General features: G+C 36.0%; 1 protein-coding gene across 1 annotated transcript in view; it reads left to right on the top strand.

The window, feature by feature from the left end:
* LOC123535376 (uncharacterized) overlaps positions 1–19,648 on the top strand; it is a 120,247-nt gene that overhangs the window by 66,321 nt on the left and 34,278 nt on the right. The window contains exons 10-11 of the mRNA XM_053518926.1: positions 2,985–3,164; positions 3,917–4,029. Coding sequence (XP_053374901.1) covers positions 2,985–3,164; positions 3,917–4,029 — 293 coding nt within the window. The remainder of the gene's footprint in view (positions 1–2,984; positions 3,165–3,916; positions 4,030–19,648) is intronic.

Here is a 19,648-nt window from a genome sequence, read left to right as displayed (position 1 = left end):
TCTATATCAGCCTGTACATCCACGCTGTCTGATCTGGATCCATGTTTGTTTTTTATGAAAGTTGCATACAAATGCAAAAATTGATAAACATGATCAGCCGATCCTTGCTGGTTGCAATGCCCCTATGTTGGTTTTTGCACACTGTTGCTCATATTTTGTTCTTTTGACTCAGTTGAAGTGAAAATATTGTCTTTTCCCTAATCATGCTGAACACGATTGATTCTGCCTTTGCGACCAGTGTAGATCATAATCAGCCTGCACATCTGTGCAGTCTGATCAAGATCTGCACTGTTTGCCATTCAGTCAGTATCTTGTTTGGTATGCACCCCTTTTAACAGTTAATGGTACTGTCCAAATTGAAAGACAGACAAGTTCTATATAGAAATTTAGCAATGTAAGGGTTAAAGTGAAAAAATTGTCTTAAATGAACAGTTTAATGGAATAACACATTGAAATGATGTCACAGGTGATGTCATGATACATCTGATATGAAATTTGCACATTGACATGGGAAAATATTGACACCTCCGGTCCCTACTGTTAATACACAGAGATTGAAAATAGGTAAATAATAAGAAAAAATATTGACGTGTCAGGTTCTGTTGTAAATACAAGGAGATTAAAAATCTTTAGAAAGTCATTCTGACCCTGTTGAGTTAAGTGTATGCCAATTTGAGTATTTGAAAGTTATTTCTTGTTTCGGAGAAGTTATAATAAACAATGTCTAAAGTAATGTAAGCTTCGTTATTTTTTGGACAAAACTTTGTTTACTTAGTTAAAAATGATTGATGAGCTTTCTGTAAAGTGTAATTTAATGTTAAAAAGACATTGTTGTTCCTATAAAATAATATATGCCTCGATAACATCTTATGAGATTATAAAAAAGGGGGGAAAATATTGGCAGGAAAGCAGAATATATTCAAATTCAATGAAACAGTTATTAAAATTCTCATATTATATAACTGATTAAAAAAAAAGAGTCGTAAAATTCACTTACTTTAAAATCATTTAATTTTGTGAGCATAAAATTGGATGATTTTGTCTCGACAGTTCAGGTTTTGGAGGGTATGTCTACACTGAAGAGTTCATGCTTAATTCCCATAAATCTTTCACACTGAATTTCTCATTATGGGGCTCAATTTGTTAGGAAAACAGGCCAAAATTTTTGCAGTTCTTTTTCAGACAGTTTTCAGCATTTTTTTCAGTAAAGATCAAAGTTCTGATGGCAAAAAGATTCCTTTGTAAGTGTTTCATTAATGTTAAATGATATCGCATATCATATTACAACTGACTTAGTTTTTGAAGAGATAAATAATTTAGATATTCCATTAGGAGTTAATTCTATCAATGGATTCTTATTGTGCTGGCAGCTCCCTGCTTAAGCTTCCTGCTTTGCTTCAGAATGTCAGTCTTGGTTCATAGTTAAAAAAAAAAGGGAACCAGTCTCAGAATGCAGTGTTGTCATTGGTCAGTTTCACAGTTGTGCTCAGAAACAGCCAATCAGAGGCTACAGATCCAAGACTGGTTCTCGAAGTCAAGTTTAAAATCTTTAAATACCCAGTAAATTATAGGGAATAAGCTTGGTGGAAGGCAAAATTAATGGTAACTTCACAAAATACATCTTGCTGTCCACATCCATGTCATTTGAGGAAGTTGTTAGTTCCTTTCAGAGAACCAGTTTGAAAACAGGGATGCCAGAGATTTACAGAAGCAGAGTGACTAACCAGGGTTTGAATTTGGCTCTCAGTCTGTAGGATATAAATTCATGGATTTCAACTTCTGGAATCATCAGAGATAAATGGGAATTTTACTTGATTATTGGGATGTAATTTCATGGATTCAATCAATTTGGGCAATATTATTTCTTACTCGAAGGGGTGTTCACACTGAATGGCGAACAATGTAGACCATGGCTGATCTTGGTCTGTACTGGTTGCAAAGGCAGAATCACTTGCCGCCAGCAGGCTAGAGGTTAAAACAGGTTAACATTGACCAGACTGGAGTCATTACCAGTAATGTTCTAGGCATATCATTGATTTAACTGTTCGATTATTTCAATATTTATGAAGGCAAGTTTTTCATTGATCTGTAACTGTGCAAAGTTAATAAGGTCTAATTACATTTGCGTCAGTTTGTTCAATACTGCCCAGAGCAAGCTCGATCTATTGTTTATCAGTAGGTATGGATAGAAATAGTTCTTTTTGTCATGTCTGTCACATTTTTAAGCCATTTTAGTGAGGAAATTTTTTATTATCTAATGAGGCTGTATTATAAGGTGTTTTTTTTAAAGTCATGGGTGCCTTATATATTTCTTACTATTTGTTTAGACACTCTGTTAAGAGTGGTATCAATTTGTCAGGACATTTAATGTGAAGGTAAATTGTGAACAGTGCAGATCTTGATCAGACTGCATGGATGTGCAGGCTGATCATGATCTGCATCAGTCGCAAAGGCTGAATCAACTGTATCCAGCATGATAAATACGAATAGTAAATATCAGTACATCAAGGAACATAATTAAGGAAGCAGAAAGTCAGTGAGAGTGAGTGAAAGGGATGTATGTGCAATTTAAGAGGTAGAAAGATGTGTGAGAGTAAAAGAGAGCCAAGTTCGTATCATTGAAGCAGATAGACTACTTTTACTTTCACCGCTCATCAGGTATAAATAGAGAACGATAACGAAAACATTATTGGAAAAGGTTATTATGTCTTTAGTGATAATTCTGGTTTATTTCATGGTAAATTTTTCTTTATAGTCAATACGTTTCAAAATTAGTACAACTATTTTGTTACGGATAATGGTTTCACTACCCGATTCCCCTTTTCTCAATAGTAACATTTATTGTTACAAATACCGTGCGAGAGTAGTATATATTGAATACTTATAATATAAACAAACAGTTTTCTTTCAGATTGTTGACAAATGTGAAAATTTTCTTTGCATTGAAGATTGAGTAATTTTGCTATCCTACTTCAAATTTACAGACAGTGACAGAGTCAGTGGTTGTCCCCAGTGGTTCAGACAGTGACAATAATAACAGAGCTGAAAGTCCACGTCAGCCCCCTCCGAGCCCAGAACCTCAAAAGCAGACCATTGTTCCAAAGGAGGTTCCCTTGCCTACCACTGCGGCACCGGCAAAAAAGAGGGGTTGTATAAATAAAAAGGTAAGTTTATAGATTTACCTATTTCACGCTATATATTTTGGCACCACCTCAGTAGCCTAGTGGTAGAGCGCCCCCTTTGAGTGTCGGAGGTCGTGGGTTTGATCCCTGGCTGCGTCATACCAAAGTCATAAAGATATAGTATTAGTAGCTTCCTCACTTGGCCTTCAGAATTAAGAGGATAGTACTAGGACTGATCAGCCTGGTGTCAGTATAATGTGACTTGGTGGGGTTTCTAGACACCTGTCATAAGCCTGACATTCCAGTGAGGCAGCACTATAAAGCTGACTGAAAAAATGTTGAAAAAGACGTTAAACCCGAACTCACTCCTGCTTTTAAAAAATCTTATTGGTCAGTTTTATTGTGAAACCTTTAATTCCTGCATTTGAATGGCAGTGCTTCCTTCCATTATCTTTAAAAATACTGCAGTCAAGAACCAGTTAGAAAATTAATAATTGATAATGTTAATATATTAGAAATTTCTAATTATCTTGTTTTTTGCTCTAAAAAAAAGAAAAAAAAAGAAAATGTACATGTATATAAGTTTACATTTTAAAAAAAGTCACGAAAAATGACTAGGAAAAAGATGATAGATCCAACAGTATCTTTTGTGTGTAACTGAATCACTGTTAGGAGGTATCCAGGATTGGAACCATGTAACTGCCTCGTTGACTGACTCAGATAAAGGCCACCACAAAAATTTAAATGATATTATGGAATATAACAAAAGTAATTTCTTTCATTGGATGTTGTAGACAAAGAAACCGATTGAGAGAACAAGAAAGATGAAGCAAGTAGAGGAACCAAAAGAACCGGAACCAGTCAAACTTGAAGAGACGCCAGCCACTGACACACCAGCAGTTGAAAGGTAATACAACGATTATTCCCCTTAGCTCTGCCTCCTGAGATATTGTTGGAAGGGAGATAAAAGTGCAATGACTGATTTGCACAAAAATAATATCAGTCATATGTTGTCTCCCTTTAGTTGCTTAATATCACATGTTTATTACCTCTTCAGTGTCTTTAAATGCCTGTTTGAAAAACAAGACAACTTATGTAATGGAAAGTTGAAAAATTCCAAATTGAAAAAACAAGAAAAATTCATTCTGTTGATCCATTTGAATATTTTGCCATATTGAGATTTATGCTTAGTAAGGCTTAGTTAGAATGATAAAGTATTTCTCGGTTTCAGTTTAATGATTTTAAGTTGAGTTACACATTGTTACTTTTTGCTACTTTTTGCTTTCCACACATTTTTATACACCCATCTCTGAAAGAGCAGAGAGTATTATGTGAACACATGCGGCGGACGGCAGGTGGTCGGCGTCCAAAAGTATGTCTGCTCTCAAAGTCAACAGTTTTTATCCAATCTTCACCAAACTTGCTGACAATGTTTATGGGCATAATATCTAGGTTTGATAACCAGCCAATTCACTGGCACTCTTCGAGTATAGCCCTTGAATTGCTTGAAATCTGCAAATTTAGCCTTGTCCGCTCTCTAAGTCAAACAATTTTCATCCGATCTACACCATAATTGCTGATATTGTTTGTGGGTAAAATATCTCGATGATGTTTGATAACCAGCCTAATTGCCCCAGGCACTTTTTCATTATGGCCCTTGAATTACTCAAAAAACTGCAAATTTAGCCTTGTCCGCTCTCTAAGTCAAACAGTTTTCATCTGGTCTTCACCAAACTTGCTGACAATGTTTGTTGGCATAATATTTCAGCCAGGATGGATAAACAGTCAGATCGCCCAAGGCACTCTTGGATTATAGCCCTTGAATTACTTGAAATCTGCAAATTTAGCTTGTCCGCCCGCTAAGTCGAACAGTTGTCATACCATCTTCACCAGACTTAATGACAATGTTTGTGGGCATAATATCTTGGCCAAGTTCGACAACCACCCAAATCACCCCAGGCATTCTTGGATAATGGCCTTGAATTACTTGAAATCTTTTCATGATATGTAACTGAATATTTAGATATGCATATTTTGTGACAGTTTGGCATTTTTGTTAGGTATACATGGGAATAATAAACTTTTTAGTGAGATGGTCCACAGATTCATGTTTTACTTTTGGTCTGAAAAAACGATTTGTAGCCAAATAATGGCCCTTGCTTTTATATTTTTAGCTCACCTGTCACATAGTGACAAGGTGAGCTTTTGTGATCACCCTTCGTCCATCGTCTGTCATCAGTCCGTCCGTGCGTGTGTCCGTGCGTCAACAATTCCTTGTCTGCACGATAGTGGTTTCATTTATGATTTTATTTTAACCAAACTTGCACACAACTTGTATCACCATAAGGTCACGGTTCCTTTCTTGAACTGGCCAGATCCCATTATGGGTTCCAGAGTTATGGCCCCTGAAAGGACCAAAATTAGCTATTTTGACCTTGTCTGCACAATAGCAGCTTTATTTATGATTTGATTTTTACCAAACTGGCACACAACTTGTATCACCACGAGATCTTGGTTCCTTTCTTGAACTGGCCAGATTACATTATGGGTTCCAGAGTTATGACACCTTAAAGGGCCAGAATTAGCTATTTTGACCTTGTCTGCACAATAGCAGCTTCATTTATGATTTGAATTTAACCAAACTTGCACACAACTTGTATCACCATAAAATCTTGGTTCCTTTCTTGAACTGGCGAGATTCCTTTATGGGTTCCAGAGTGATGGCCCCTGAAAGGCCAAAATAAGCTATTTTGACCTTGTCTGCACAATAGCAGCTTCATTTATGATTTGAATTTAATCAAACTTGCACAAAACTTGTGTCACCATAAGATCTCGGTTCCTTTCTTGATCCGGCCAGATCCCACAATGGGTTCCAGAGTTATGGCCCCTTAAAGGGCCAAAATTAGCTATTTTGACCTTGTCTGCACAATAGCAGCTTCATTTATGATTTGATTTTAACCAAACTTGCACACAACTTGTATCACCATGAGATCTTGCTTCCTTTCTTCAACTGGCCAGATTCCATTATGGGTTCCAGAGTTATGGCCCCTTAAAGGTCCAAAATTGGCTATTTTGGCTTTTGCAGCCATATAGAGACTTCATTTATGGTTTTATTTGATACAAACTTCCAAAATATCTTCAACAACAATAAATCTTGGATTCCATGACAAATCAGATCCAATCGTAGGTTCCAGAGTTATTTTATATCTGAGTACCTCCCCTGATTGTAATCAAAATGGATTTATATCAGTAAGTACTTATAGGACTTATTTGAAATTTCATTATTGTTATTAGTTGGACAGAGACAATCAGGGTAGATAACTATGGACTGGTTTTATGTCAAATTACCTCCCTTTATTTCAAATTAAAATGGGTATATCTCCATAACTAATGAAGATACTGATCTGAAATTTCATTTGTCAACAGGTTTATTTGGCAGATCCTTCTTTTGTTCACTTACAATACTTTTTTTAATTACTTCCCTTTAACGTTACTATAAATAGCTTATTTTTAGTAACTTTTTTATTATTGGCCGTAGGGAAAAACCGAGACCACTTTTCTGTGGTACAACATGGATGGTACCTCCAATTTTTAGGTGTATTTTGACATATCTATACCTTGTAAGAATTTTTTTTTCTTTTTGGTTAAATTTCTTCCCTTTGTTGTTCCTGTCTTTTGGACTTTGATATTTTACTGAGGACCTTCTTGTCCTCAAGTGCAATGATAACAGGTGAGCGATATAGGGCCATCATGGCCCTCTTGTTTTCCAATTAGAACAGTTTCTATTTTACTAAGATTCAGTCAGATTTATCAAGGATGCATAGAAGCCATCCCGCTGGCTTATGAAAGGTTGGTGGTTTTACCCAGTGCCAACAGGTGCCGGGAATAAATTCTTTAAGGGACACCTGATACAGGTTCAAACCCCAGTGATTGTGGTGCTCATAATTCCATTATTATATTCAGGCTGCAGTTATCAAGCCTAGTTGACAAATGTTGTAAGAACTTTTACTATAAATAGGTTTAAAACTAAAAAACAAACAAAATATTAGCACTGGACAAAAATGAAAAATAAAAATTGCTTTGATTTAGTATTTATTGGTTTATAGGTTCTGCACAATTACTGTAAAAAAAGCATATCAAAAAGTTAATATTTAAGTATTTTTAACTCACCCGAGCAATGCTCAGGGTGAGCTATTGTGATCACGCTGTGTCCGTCGTGCGTCCGTCAGTCCGTCGTCAACAATTGTGTTTAAAAGACATCTCGTCCAAAACCACTGAATGGATTTTGATGAAACTTGGCATGGATGTTCCTTGCATGGTCTTCTACCAAAGTTGTTAACAGTTCCGCTTGATTGCACATATGGGCCACCAGAGCTAAAAATAGAAAAATCTTCAGACAACATCTCCTAAACCATTGGTCTGATTTTGAAATAATTTCACACAAATAGTCACCCTCTACCAGGATTGTTCAAATCATACCAATTCGTCAAAAAACATGGCCGCAAGGGAGCATGATCACTTTTCCCTATATGTATATAGTTGAAATTCAAAAAATCTTCTTGTGTGAAACTGCTGGGCAGGTTTCAAAATAATTTTACACAAATGGTCCTTGTGTGACCCTCTACCAAGATTGTTCAAATTATTTTGATTCATCAAAAAACATGGCCACCAGAGGGCTTTGTCACATTTCCCTATATATATAGTGGAAACTTTGAAAATCTTTTTGTGTGAAACTGCTAGCCAAATTTTAAAATAATTTTACACAATGGTTCTTATGTGACCTTTCACAATACTGTTCAATTTTTTCTGATTCGTCAAAAAACATGACCGCAAGAGGGCGTGGTTACTTTTCCCTATATGTATATAGTGGAAATTAAAATGATCTTCTTGTGTGAAACTGCTTGCCGGGTTTTAAAATAATTTTACACTACCAGTCCTTGTATGACCCTCTACCAAGATTGTTCAAATTATTTTGATTCGTCAAAAATAAAACATGGCCGCCATAGGGTGTGGTCACTTTTCCCTGTATAAGTACATTCTTAGCGGGCAATAGTGAAATCCAAGTCAGTACATTCTTAGTGTGCAAGGGTGAAATTAGTCAGTACATTTTGAAGCTGTACATTCACAGTGCAGATGTGAAATTAAAGTCAGTACATTTAAAGCTACTCATTTACAGTGGTGGTGAACATTTTTAAAGTATGATCATTTTTATCTCAAATTAGATAATCATGTACACAGTATTTGTGAAATTTGATGTGCCTATTGCAAGTATGATAACCTTTTCTGTAGGATGGCTAAAATAGGTTAAAAAGTTTTACTGATATTCACTCTCATTGAGAAACTATTCCTGATAAGTGTAGATAATATAGATAGATGGATTTATTTGTGAATAGATATGTCATGATTACAAACATTACAACTTTAACATGAAGAACAAATCCAGTACAGTCCATAAAATAAACAAACGTGTTTATAAACATGGACGGATCCAAACAGAAGGGGAAGCAGTATTTTATAGATATATTCCGATGGCAAAATACAATACATATCCGTAGCCCTGATCAACTTATAAACAGGGCAAGTCTATTTTATAAGTACATCAACACGGCTGACCCATTTAAACAAGCTGTACAAGCAAACATTCAATTGTATCACAGAAATAGCTACATGTTATATCTCTAATTAATTAAGGATAACATGGTGTAATAGGCCTCAATTTCACCAAAAGCGTATATACAACTTGATCATGTAAGCTTTAAAAATGTCAAACGATAGAAATAAGGTGCATATTGACAAGTTATATAGTGACAGAAGTTTTCAAAGATTTCCTTTAGATTTCCTCCCCTGATAATTTTGGGTTTTCATGAGTTATCTCCCCTGAAAACTATTCTCCTTTTCCCTACGGGGAATTTTAGATTTCTTTTTTATATTTGTATCAGAATCATATAATGCAGCTTTCTACCGCAAAACTTTCTCGAAACTCAAGTTCAGATTTTCATAATCAAAGAAATTATATATTTCCCATAGGTATCAATGTTAACTTCAATACCGATTATCTCCCCCAAAAATGACAAAATTTGAAAAATCTCTTGGTGAAAAGTTTTTAATTTTGAATGTCTTTAAAGTGACCAAATTTCATTTAAATATTATTATCCAGTTACAAGATATGAAATATGGCTATTACACCATGTTATCCTTAAGGCCAGAGTTTTTTTATCTTTCGTTTTACGGGAGATTTTTGAAAAATGAGCAGGGGGAGGAGGGAATAAAAATAAAAATAAAAAGCTTGAAAGTCAGCATCTCGGAAAAAAATAAAAATAAAATAGAATTTTTTAAGATTTTTTTTATTTTGATGAACTTTCGTTTCAAGTTTTGTTTACTTGTGTTTGTGTCCAGTATTTAATATTGTGATGTATTGTTATGTTTTAAGACTATAAAAGCCATTTATACAGGATGAACATTGAATAAAAGTTTCATGCATACTTGTGAATAAACTGCTTCAGGCACTGTAACTCACACTGGCAAGTCTTTAAAATTCAGAAAGCTTGTTTTACTTAATTTAAGGGGAAGACAAAAATTATTTTATCTGTTACAACAGTCACAGTAAATTTCAGTGACAGCAAGTAGAGACTAAACACGTCTGGTATAAAGTGGCTTAGTAGTATAGTAGTGTTGGTGGTTTGGTTTGCTTGCATCTTCTGCTGTGTAACCTCTGCTTTTTATACATAATATTTACTTATTGTATCTTTCACCAATATCATCTTTAACGAGCTAACTTTACAGTTTATGCCAGCTCATAATATACTGGATTTTATCAGCAAAATAAAGTATTTAATAACTTTGAATAACAGTCACAGTGCAGAGGGCAAGATTTTTTTTCAGTGATGAAAAACGAAAGATAATCTAGCAAAAAGTAATCTGAAAATTTACCTCATTTAACTCATTTGCACCTTTTTATAATACACTTAGTTCAAGTACTGAAGTTGCTTCTGTAATTTGCACCTTTTTATACTACACTAAGTTCAAGTACTGAAGTTGCATCACTTTTTGTCAAAATATTGTCTCCAATAAAAAGTATTCTTTATTATTCTTTATACACTTATGAATTCTATTGAAGTTACAAAAGAAATGGACCATCTGTCTGAGATTTTGCCAACACTACCAGCTGCTTTATGCCAGACAGTCCCAAGCCTGTGTAAAGTGTGAGGGGTCACCATTGAAATAAAAATGTAAAAAAATCTGCTGTTACAAACATTTATTTGTTCTGCAAACAACTAATTAATGTTTTGAATAAAATTTAATGTCAAAGGACCTTTGATATTGTATTACCTTTCTATGGCAAACTTGTAAGTTGAATCTATTGAAAACAAAATGTGAGTAAGACAATCTTTAGACAATTTAATACTTTTAATATTGTCACTTTTATGAAATGAGTATTATGTTCAATAGTATTATTTCCCGAAAAATATATATTTTGAAAAGTGTCTAAAAAATTTTGGACACAATCATCGTCCATCCACCCGTGTAAGAAAGAGAGAGAAAAAAACGTTAAAGATTATCGGTAATTATTCAGTGATAAACTAAGTAATGTTGACCTTGTTTTCATGATCAATTTACACCCCCTCTAAGAGCTAAAAGAAGTGTGTCAGTATCTTGACATCTGAAGCGGAGATCAAAGCGGTATTTTTGCTCAAGATTGTCATGGCATTACGTCATGTTTTCGCGCCATGTGCATGTATCACTGTCTGATCGTACCACATCGGTTCTTAAAATTGCTGAGAAATAGAAATCAATAAAAAATTTCTTCTTTAATTTGTTATCAAAAAGCGAATGTGCTATATCCCGTATAAAAGGTAAATGTCTCAAACGATAGTTACTATAGTGGATATCCTACCTCTGTGACCTATTTGCCCTCGAGGAATTTACATTATTGTTTGACAAGAAAAACTTTTAAATTGTTGGTCAAAAAATACATGTACAAATATTCATTTAAAACTTATTAAAACCCGCAGTGACAATACATTGCTTTATTTTAAAATCGCATTTCTACTTACGTTCACGAGGTCACGTAACCTATTCTGCCGCACTAACAGAAATCTGTTTGCCAAAAATCGTCTTACTCCATGTATTGTAATCGCAGCCGCTTTTTCATTATTTAAGATTTTTTTATTCTGTTTTTTGTACTTTCTGGTCAAAAGTCTGAATTTTAAGCCCATAGTATTCATCATTTATTTACTTTTAGAAAGAAATAAGTAACTAAGATCGCGCTGTTTGAATTTTTACAAATGATTATATGAAAATTCGACCGTTTTTATAGAATTTTGCCTACATTTCTGTCGATATCTTATTAAAATCATTATAGAAATCAAAAAGTATTATCTCTCAAGGGGTGTTGAAAACTTGAAGCGAAAATATTAAATAATGAATGCACTACGCACGGTTTTTGTGTACGTGTCGATGTAAATTAGATGTTACGATACTAAGGTCACACGTGCTTGTGGAATGGAAAATTACCGGCATGACGTTTTGATATCTGTACGATTCGCGGGTAAATTCCAGTCAATCCGGGTAGCGACTGAACCATCTCAAAGTTTGTTGACGTTTTGTAGATGTAATTTCTGAATTTTAGTAAAGTAAGGACGTAAAAAAACCACTCGCCCGATCGTCCGAGTACACAGCGAGGTCCACTCGTCCTACTCGGACTTAACTCGCCAATGCGAGCAGCCGAGTGGAATTTTACACCCTGTAAATGCCGATAAATGTGCGGCAAAACACGATATTTTGCACGCGTTAGACTCCCTTCCTGTGAAATTACGTCCAGGTGAATACACTAATTTTATTTTCTTTGGGGCTGTAAACAGCCGACCGGCGGAAAAAATAAAATAAAACTCGGGAAAATGAATTTTAATTTTATTCCACTTTTGCAATATTTAGGACCGGCGCTCCCGTAAAACGAAAAATAAAAAAACTCTGGCCTAAAAAAAAAAAAACTAACCCTTTTTAACATATATAAATTTAGAGACATATCTATACCAAAGGATACGTATTTTGGTGTGTATAGGTCACACTTTTTCTACCCATTTTGCTGCCTGAAAAAGTTCCTGCGACCTATACGACAGAATATTGCCAGCAGAGTTTTTTTCGGGCCAATTTTCTGACTGTAACTCTCGCAAAATTACGTGCATCTGTTACGAACGAACAAAATGGATAAAAAAATATCAATATCGGCGGCTTTTCAACCAATAGCGGTTACTTTCAATAAAATATATCGTAAATAACCCATACAGACTACTAAAATTACGAATGACTTTAATTCAAAGATGTTTTTGCGGTTTGAATTACGTTTGTTTCTACTTTCATTTTACTGGACGCCATTGACATGTACTCCGGGTTGGATAAAATCCGGACAGATCCGTCCTCCATTCCAAACAGTGTTTATACTAATTCTTAGCATATTAAAAAACTTAAACGATAATTTTTTACATTTGATTTTTAAATGAAAGAAAAAAATCCAAAAAGAGATATTTTGTTAATCTTTTTACTCAGAATCAAAAGAACGCAGTTAATTACATGATACAGAAAGGTGTTATAATTGCTGTGCAAACAATTCACACTTAAACTTGCATAATTACAGAATGTAACGCAAATCATCTGCTGCCAATTAGTGTCAAAAAGCCGCTTTTCTTTGATGTAGTCTGTTTCCGATACTACTGTTGGTACGAAACGGTTGGGATCGAAAATAACACTGTCCGATTTCCACCAATCAGGTTCTGATAATAATTCAGTCCGCGGCATCAATATGGCCGCCGCCATAACTTTTTTGCCGGTAAATATTAAATATTGCTGGGGAAAAAATCCGAAATTTAACTGCGACTAATATGCTAGAACTTAAGTTTTCCGACCATTTCCAGAGCAAAAATTAGATGCGGACTATACATTATCGCGACCTATACACACCAAAATACGGTAAACAATAAAGTTTTTCAACTTATTTCCAATGGGGTCCTTGGCTCATAACAAGCTCACTGTCTCATAACAAGAATAACAATATTTTATGTCCCTCTTCAAAGAAGTAGTGGTATCTTGTTTTGCATATGTCGGTCGGTCTGTCAGTTGGTATGTAGACCAATACGTTTCCGGATGATAACTCAAGAACGCTTGAGCTGAGGATTGGATGGTTTGTCATAACCAGCAGATGACCTCTATTGATTTTGAGATTAGTATGTCAAAGGTCAAGGTCACAGTGACCCAGAACAGTTAAACAGTTTCCGGATAATAACTCAAGAGCACTTGGGCCTAGGATCATGAAAGGTGATGGGGAGGTTGGTCATGACCAGCAAATGGCCCCTATTGATATTGAGGTCAGTAGGTCAAAGGTGAAGGTCACAGTGACCAATCATAGTTTAACAGTTTCTGGATGATAACTCAAGAACGATTGATCCTAGGATTGCAAAAGCTGATAGGGAAGTTGGTCATGACCAGCAGATGACCCCTATTGATTTTGAGGTCAGAAGGCCAAAAATCAAGGACACGGACCTGGAACAGTAAAATAGTTTTCAGACAATAACTTGAGAATGCTTGGGTGTAGAATTAAGAAACTTAATAGGGAGGTTGAGCATGACCAGTAGATGACCCCTATTAATTTTGAGATCAGTAGGTCAAATGTCAAGGTCATACTGATCTGGAACAGCTTAAATGTGTCCGGACGATAACTTGAGAATGCTTGGGCCTAGGATCCCGAAACATGATAGGAAGGTTTATCATAACCAGCAGATGACCCTTATTGACTTTGATATCAATAGGTCAAAGGTCAAGGTCACTTGGACCAAGAACAGTAGAACTTTTGTGCACAGTAACGAAAAAATTTCTGTTCATCATGCAATTACTGAATGCATCAAGGGGGGAGTGAGGGGGAGCATTTTGTGTTCTACGGGCTCTTGTTAAAATGTGAAGTATTTTTATGCCCCCAGCATCTACTGATGCGGGAGGCATATAGTGATTGTCCTGTCCGTTCATCCGTTTGCCATCCATCCATCCGTCCGTACAAGGTTTAACCAAATGGGAACATTTCGTCTAGCATCAATACCCCTTACTAGAATGACTTGATACTAATGCGGATGTAACCTGTGACCGTTCCTCATCTTCAGACATCACTTGACCTCAGTTTGACCTTGATCTTTACCTCATTTTGGACTTAAGTTGCTTTATATGGGCCGTCTCCTGGTTAACTAAATGGGACTGTTTCGTCTAGCATCAATACCCCTTACAAGAATGAATTGATACTACTACAGATGTAAACTGTAACCATTCCTTATCTTCAAACATCACCTGACCTTAGTTTGACCTTGACCTCGTTTTGGACTTGGGTGCAAAATCTATCGACAAGGATGCCACTGGGGGCATCAAGCGTTTATTGAACACAGCTCCTTATTGTCATTGTGCCAGTTAAAGATCAGACATGCCAGTCAGTTCAGGTAGGTAGATCTTTATGAGTTTGTATTAGCCAAACACCTGCATATATGAAATCTAGCAGCATTGTTTCTTTCTCTGAGGTGTAAAGATGACATGTAACATTGTAGAGCATCAACAGGCCTGTTCTCCTGTTCCATGCACTGTCCCAGTAAATTCAGTGCTGTTTCTCTGTGTCCAAGGTTGGGCTCTGTTCTAATGACCCACCCAAGTTTGTTCAGTGCTTGTTGCTGTTCATCGGGTCTCTGTAGGAGACTATATGTCTTGTACTGTAGAAAGTAAAGGTATGGAAGTGAGTCTACTACAGCACTGTCCATCCAGTCATCAAACATACCTCTATGTAGCAGGTCCTCTTGTGTTGACCTAAACATTTCATACTGAAGTTCATGTGGTACACAGTTTATTTCCCTAGTGAAAAATTTTGCACAAAATGCAACAATATATTTGAAAGCCTCTACACCATATTGACTAGAAAGTCGAGCAAATCCTCTCCTATTGTAAGGTCTATAGAAATGATAGCAGTCACATATAGGCTCAGTAACTTCTGTTTTATATTGTTCTTCTATATGAGAAAGAATTAAAGCAGCTATTTCTGCATTGCCTACACAGTACATTATAGATGCAAGTTTTAGTCTGCTTGAAGCAGCATCTGAGTCCAGTCCAGCTGCAATCCATGTAATTGCTTGAGGAGAAACTGTGTTGTTAATCTGAATGTTCTGTGAGGCTATCAGAGATCCTATTGATGTACAAAGCCAAGGTACTAAAAGTCTGCATGCTGTCCTCTCTAACATGCTACCAGCTCTGTAGTATCTTTTTAGTTGTATTGCTTTCTGTAATAGTATTTCTAGACTTTCACCTACATTCTTCACTATGTTTAAAACATTTTGAGTTATATTAGCTAATAAATTACTGGTTACAAGCCTTGTGCACTCATCTGGCTGTGGTATATCATGATGTACTTCATTTATCATATTGAGCTTAATCTGGAGTCTTTCACCAAGGTCATCAATTGGAATTCCAAAAAGAGAAATGCCATCAAATGGTATCAAAGTTGACATTCTTTCAAGTAACTGCTGTTTGACTTCAGCAGAAAATTTTCCGGCCATTAAATTATTTTCATGATCAATGAAATGGGGACAGTGTTCATTCAATAAACAATTTTTCAGTGTAAACAGACAGTAACTTAAACAGTTTAATATATTATACTCCTTCCATACACATGAAAGTTTACTTGCTATACAGTGAAATAAAACAGTTTTACACATGAAACTTGAAATGTAACTTTCATTGGCAAGATTTTCAACATAAATGTATGTTTTAAGAATCATTTTCATTAAGATATAACATTTTATCTGAGTAATATTCAAATTAAACATCAAGCAGCATTCAGCTAATGAGGTAGAAAGTCTCCATTCAAAGGCTGCATTTTCACTTGCTCTGCTGCCAACACCAACAACAAAACACTTTGTTGATTTTGCATATCTCTTCATTTCTGCTGTTGGCCATGTATTTGTTTCTTGCTGGTGCAGCCAAGCTCTTGATGCCTGGGGCCATGATGTACAAGGAATTGCTTTTACCAAGTCGTGTGCAGCAAATGTTGCTGATGGTCCTTGTCGCTGATGTCCTTCTGGCATTGTAGCATCAATTATTGTGTTCTTCATCAAGATCCGTCCATGAATATCCTTTACAAACTCACTACCTGTTTCAACTGTATCAGGAAGTGGAGCATCATCTCTAAGTGCCTGTAGAAGACAATAACCAGGTGGGGTTGTTTCATTCTGAATCATCAGGAACTTATCTTTACCTGGAGTCCATTCAGACCAGTCCTGTAGAACAATCATATCATCTGTACAGAGAAGTGTGTCAGTATCTGATTTCAGTCCTATTGTTGTGGTGCCTTCTGATTGACTACCTAATTTATAAACAGTGATTTGTGTACCAGTTGCTCTGTATGTGATTGTCTTCATAGTTTCTCTCAGTAAAGCTGTCCTCCTCCTCTTCATCACAATATTTTCATTCACTCCAATATCATCGAGGACCTCTGACAGTCTCATGGATATATTGTGATAGTAATCTGGTGTATGAAACATCCTGAAATATAATTTTAAACATGACATACTTCATAAAACAGTTTCATGATTGTGTTATGTAATTTTCATTTTTTATGTCCCAGATTTGTATACCTGATATTTTTTACATTTTTGAATTGTACCCACCCCCCACCAACAAAGTTGTAAGGGGGTGTATACTGGTTTCAGGTTGTCTGTCTGTCTGTCCGTCTGTCGGTAGACACAATCTTGTGTGCACCATCTCTCCTTATCCCCTTGACAGAATTTAATGAAACTTCACACAAGTGATCAGTACCAACAGTAGTTGTGCATGGGGCATGTTAGGTTCTTTTAGAGAAAAAAAATTGCAGAGTTATGGGACTTTGTTTTTTTGTTACTATACTATATACATAGACACAATCTTGTGCGCACCATCTCTCCTCATCCCCTTGACACAATTTAATGAAACTTCACACAAGTGATCAGTACCAACAGTAGTTGTGCATGGGGCATGTTAGGTTCTTTTAGAAAAAAAATTTGCAGAGTTATGGGACTTTGTTTTTTTGTTACTATACTATATACATAGACACAATCTTGTGTGCACCATCTCTCCTCATCCCCTTGACACAATTTAATGAAACTTCACACAAGTGATCAGTAACTACAGTAGTTGTGCATGGGGCATGTTAGGTTCTTTCAGAAAAAAAATTTGCAGAGTTATGGGACTTTGTTTTTTTGTTACTATACTATATACATAGACACAATCTTGTGCGCACCATCTCTCCTCATCCCCTTGACACAATGTAATGAAACTTCACACAAGTGATCAGTAACAACAGTAGTTGTGCATGGGGCATGTTAGGTTCTTTCAGAAAATTTTTTTGCAGAGTTATGGGACTTTGTTTTTTTGTTACTATACTATATACATAGACACAATCTTGTGCGCACCATCTCTCCTCATCCCCTTGACACAATTTAATGAAACTTCACACAAGTGATCAGTAACAACAGTAGTTGTGCATGAGGCATGTTAGGTTCTTTCAGCGACAAAAATTGCAGAGTTATGGGACTTTGTTTCTTGTTAACATACTATGTACATACAGTCTGCATATGCAATCTTGTGCGTGCCTGATCTACCAAACCCTTGCACACAATTTAATGAAACTTCACACAAGTGATCAGTACCAACCCTAGTTGTGCATGGTGCATGTTACATTCTTTTAGATAAATATTCTGCATAGTTATGGGACTTTGTTTTTTGTTACTATACTGTATACATACATGTACGGTCTATATACATACGGTCCACATAATTATGCAATCTTGTGTGTGTCAAATTGCAATGTACTGTGTCAGTGCATGCGGGGGCTACATTCATCACCTTTAGTGATAGCTCTAGTTGTACCCCCCCGACAACAAAGTTGTAAGGGGGGGTATACTGGTTTCAGGTTGTCTGTCTGTCTGTCTGTCCGTCTGTCCGTCTGTCCGTAGACGCAATCTTGTGCGCACCATCTCTCCTTATCCCCTTGACAGAATTTAATGAAACTTCACACAAGTTATCAGTACCAACAGTAGTTGTGCATGGGGCATGTTAGGTTCTTTTAGAAAAAAAATTTGCAGAGTTATGGGACTTTGTTTTTTTGTTACTATACTATATACATAGACACAATCTTGTGCACACCAGCTCTCCTCATCCCCTTGACACAATTTAATGAAACTTCACACAAGTGATCAGTACCAACAGTAGTTGTGCATGGGGCATGTTAGGTTCTTTTAGAAAAAAAAATTGCAGAGTTATGGGACTTTGTTTTTTTTGTTACTATACTATATACATAGACACAATCTTGTGCGCACCATCTCTCCTCATCCCCTTGACACAATTTAATGGAACTTCACACAAGTGATCAGTACCAACAGTAGTTGTGCATGGGGCATGTTAGGTTCTTTCAACAGTTTGACTTTTAACACTCTAGAGGTCACATTTTTGGCCCAATCTTAATGAAACTTGGTCAGAATGTTACCCTCAATAAAATCTTGGATGAGTTCGATATTGGGTCATCTGGGTTGAAAAACTAGGTCACCAGGTCAAATCAAAGGAAAAGCTTGTTATCACTCTAGAGGTCACATATTTGGCCCAATCTTAATGAAAGTTGGTCAGAATATTACCCTTAATAAAATCTTGGACGAGTTTGATATTGGGTTATCTGGGGTCAAAAACTAGGTCACTAGGTCAAATCAAAGGAAAAGCTAGTTAACGGTCTAGAAGTCACAATTTTGACCCGATCTTATTGAAACTTGGTCAGAGTGTTATCCTCAATAAAATCTTGGGCAAGTTTGATATTGGGTCATCTGGGGTCAAAGACTAGGTCACCAGGTCAAATCATAGTTTAAGCTTGTTGACACTGTAGAAGCCACATTTATGAATGTATCTTCATGAAACTGGCTCAGAATGGTAATCTTGATGATCTCAAGATCCACTTTGAATCTAGGTCATGTAGGGTAAAAAACTAGGTCACCGGGTCAAATCAAAGGAAAAGCTAGATTTCACTGTAGAGGTCACATTTATGACCATATCTAAATGAAACTTGGTCAAAATGTTAATCTTGATAATCTATAGGTCAAGTTTAAATCTGGGTCAGGTGGGGTCAAAAACCAGGTCACTAGGTCAAATCAAAGGAAAAACTTATTAAACACTCTAGAGGCTACATTTATGATGTATCTTCATGAGACTTAGTCAGAATGTTAAACTTGATGATCTTTAGGTCAAGTTTGAATCTGGGTCATGTTGGGTCAAAAACTAGGTCACTGGGTCAAATCAAAGGAAAAGCTTGTTAACATTCCAGAGGTCACAATTTTGACCCAATCTTAATGAGACTTGGTCAGAATTTTACCCTCAATAAAATCTTGGACAAGTTCGATATTGGATCATCTGGGGTCAAAAACTAGGTCACCAGGTCAAATCAGAGGAAAAGTTAGTTAACACTTTAGAGGCTACATTTATGACCATAT

This window comes from Mercenaria mercenaria, chromosome 12 (assembly GCF_021730395.1).
Source record: "Mercenaria mercenaria strain notata chromosome 12, MADL_Memer_1, whole genome shotgun sequence".
Classification (NCBI taxonomy): domain Eukaryota; kingdom Metazoa; phylum Mollusca; class Bivalvia; order Venerida; family Veneridae; genus Mercenaria; species Mercenaria mercenaria.
This window is presented reverse-complemented; position numbering and strand designations above follow the sequence as displayed.